The sequence below is a fragment of the Pterocles gutturalis genome, unplaced genomic scaffold, assembly GCF_000699245.1.
Source record: "Pterocles gutturalis isolate BGI_N339 unplaced genomic scaffold, ASM69924v1 scaffold18201, whole genome shotgun sequence".
In the NCBI taxonomy this organism is placed as follows: domain Eukaryota; kingdom Metazoa; phylum Chordata; class Aves; order Pterocliformes; family Pteroclidae; genus Pterocles; species Pterocles gutturalis.
This window is the reverse complement of record NW_010105864.1, coordinates 2,679-4,781: the sequence shown is the minus strand read 5'-3', so window position 1 is coordinate 4,781 and position 2,103 is coordinate 2,679. Positions and strand designations below refer to the sequence as shown.

The window sequence follows — 2,103 nt, the reverse complement described above, 5'->3', positions numbered from 1 at the left end:
TTTGCTGGGGGCTGGAGAGCAGACATGTGTCTGCAGGTGGATTCCCACCTGCATCCGCACTCCTGCCCAGGAGCACAACCCGGTGATGGGCATGGGGGGCAAGATGTGCCCTGCACCGGGGAGGCAGAGCTGCGAGAGCAAGTGAGCTTTGCTTCTATCTTTCAGTAAAAGATAAAAATATAACCATCCCTTTTTTTCCCCCCCTCCATGTGACTAAATTAAACCCATGCAGGGCTGGAAGGTGTCCCACGGAGCAGTGTTGCTGAAGGCAGCTCCTGGCTCTGGGTTCTATCAGCCCCGCAGCAGCCGAGCAGCACATTCCTGTGCTCCTGAGGTCATTGCTTATGCCGCCGCCAGCCCTCGCCTGCTGCCAGCCCTGCATGGGGTCGGCAGCGCCTTTGATTTATGGTTATTTTTCCTTTCTCACTCCAGCACAGGCTGTGTCAAAGCCCAGCTGTGTGAAGTCCTGGCAGAGGGGTGTGTCTGGGTGCCAGGGACCCAGCTGACCCCGAGCATCCCAGAGCAGCAGGGACAGGGCAGGAGGACAGTGGCAAGGAAACGGCATAGCCGGAGCCCTGCCAGGTGCTGCCTGCTCTCCCCCACCAAATGTTTTGCTGCTGGAGCCTATTTTGTACCAGCATCATGTTGGGGGGTTTGCGAGCATCCCCTGGGTTTTCCAGCCCGTGGCTGGCGATGCTGCGTGGCAAAGTAGCCACGACACAGGGAAATGGCACAAGCTCTGGGTACCTGCCAGGTGGCACATGCCCACCCGTGGGTGCTTGGGGCTGGCAGGGGGTTGGGGAGGGACCACCGCTGCTCGAGCACCCATGTTTGAGCAGGGCTGAAGGGTGCCTGGCTACAGGGTGTCACTGCCTGCAGCCACCTGCTCCCCTTGTCCACCCGTGCTCCAGCCCCCTCTTTTCTCCTCCAGAGACAGCCAAAAGCCCAGCAGCAGCAGGGACCGGCTTCCCAGGAGCTCACAGCCTTGAAGACAGAGAGTGGTGAGAAGAAAATGTGTTTTCCTCTGCTGTGCTCTCCCAGTGTGATATTACGAAAGCAGTAGGAGATACCCCAGGGCAGCCAGCCTGTGCCGGGGGAGGCTGGGATGGTGGCTCCAGCCTCTGCCCAGCACTGGTGCAGGCAGGCAGAGGCGATGGCATCACAGGGATGGTGGCATCCCAGAGATGATGGCATCCCATCCTCTCCAGCAGACAGGTCATGCCTAATGAGCTGTGTCCTCTCTGAGCCTGCCAGCACCATCCGAATTAGTCCTAATTTGCACCAGTGAGATGAGGGGGAGGGATTTGTCCTGTGGGAAGAGGATGGAGGGGCTGAACCCAGGGCAGCGCACTGGCAGGTCAGCTGCCTGGGATGTCCAGGCAGCCCGGTTAGCAGACTGGGGCCAGCACCATTTCATGTTAGCAGGATGCAGCCGGCACTGTTTAATCTGCATTTGTGTTGCAGCCAATGCCACCGTGTTGCTTGAGGGTGTGAAGGAGAAGGCAGTGCTGGGAGAGGAGCAGAGAGAAAGCACGGGACTCCTCCAAGGCCAGCAGGAGGAGGAGGAGAAGCGGCTGCAGGATGCTGGCTGGGCAGGGACTGCGAGAATCACCCAGGATGCCAACATCCAGGTCAGTGGAAAAGGGGGTGCTGCTGGGGGCAGCGGTCGGGGAGGGAGTGTGTGGCCAGACAGGACTTCCCAGGCAGCAGTCAGGGACCTGGTACATGCTGGGCTGGGCTCTCCTGTTTTTGGGAGAAGAAAGGGGTTAGGAAGGGGTTAGGAAGCCTGGAGTGGTGTGGGTCTGGCCATAAGGAATGGAGCATCCCTTATGGCGGGTCAGACACATGAGGTTTGTCATCTCCTTGCTTCCCAGGTGGAAAAGGGAAAAGACCTGGAGCTGGAGGAGCAGTTGGATGCCCTGAGGAGGGAGCACACGCAGACCCTGCAAGGTGTGTGTCATGACAGCCCCCCTGCCCGCTCCCCCAGCACTGCCGGTGCCCTTCTGGCTTTGCACAGGGCTGTCGGGATGCCACCCCCCTGCTCCATGGCATCGCGAGGCTTGGGACAGGCTCACTGCCCTCCTGTCCCCATGCTCGGGAAGC

The 2,103-nt window shown here is 60.0% G+C and overlaps 1 protein-coding gene across 1 annotated transcript in view; it reads left to right on the top strand.

The window, feature by feature from the left end:
* Window positions 1–931: 931 nt before the first annotated feature.
* The window catches only part of CCDC69 (coiled-coil domain containing 69), a gene marked incomplete at its 5' end in the record, with an annotated part of 2,724 nt that continues 1,552 nt past the window's right edge, over window positions 932–2,103 (top strand). The window contains 3 exon segments of the mRNA XM_010087567.1: window positions 932–1,001; window positions 1,465–1,631; window positions 1,842–1,954. Coding sequence (XP_010085869.1) covers window positions 932–1,001; window positions 1,465–1,631; window positions 1,842–1,954 — 350 coding nt within the window.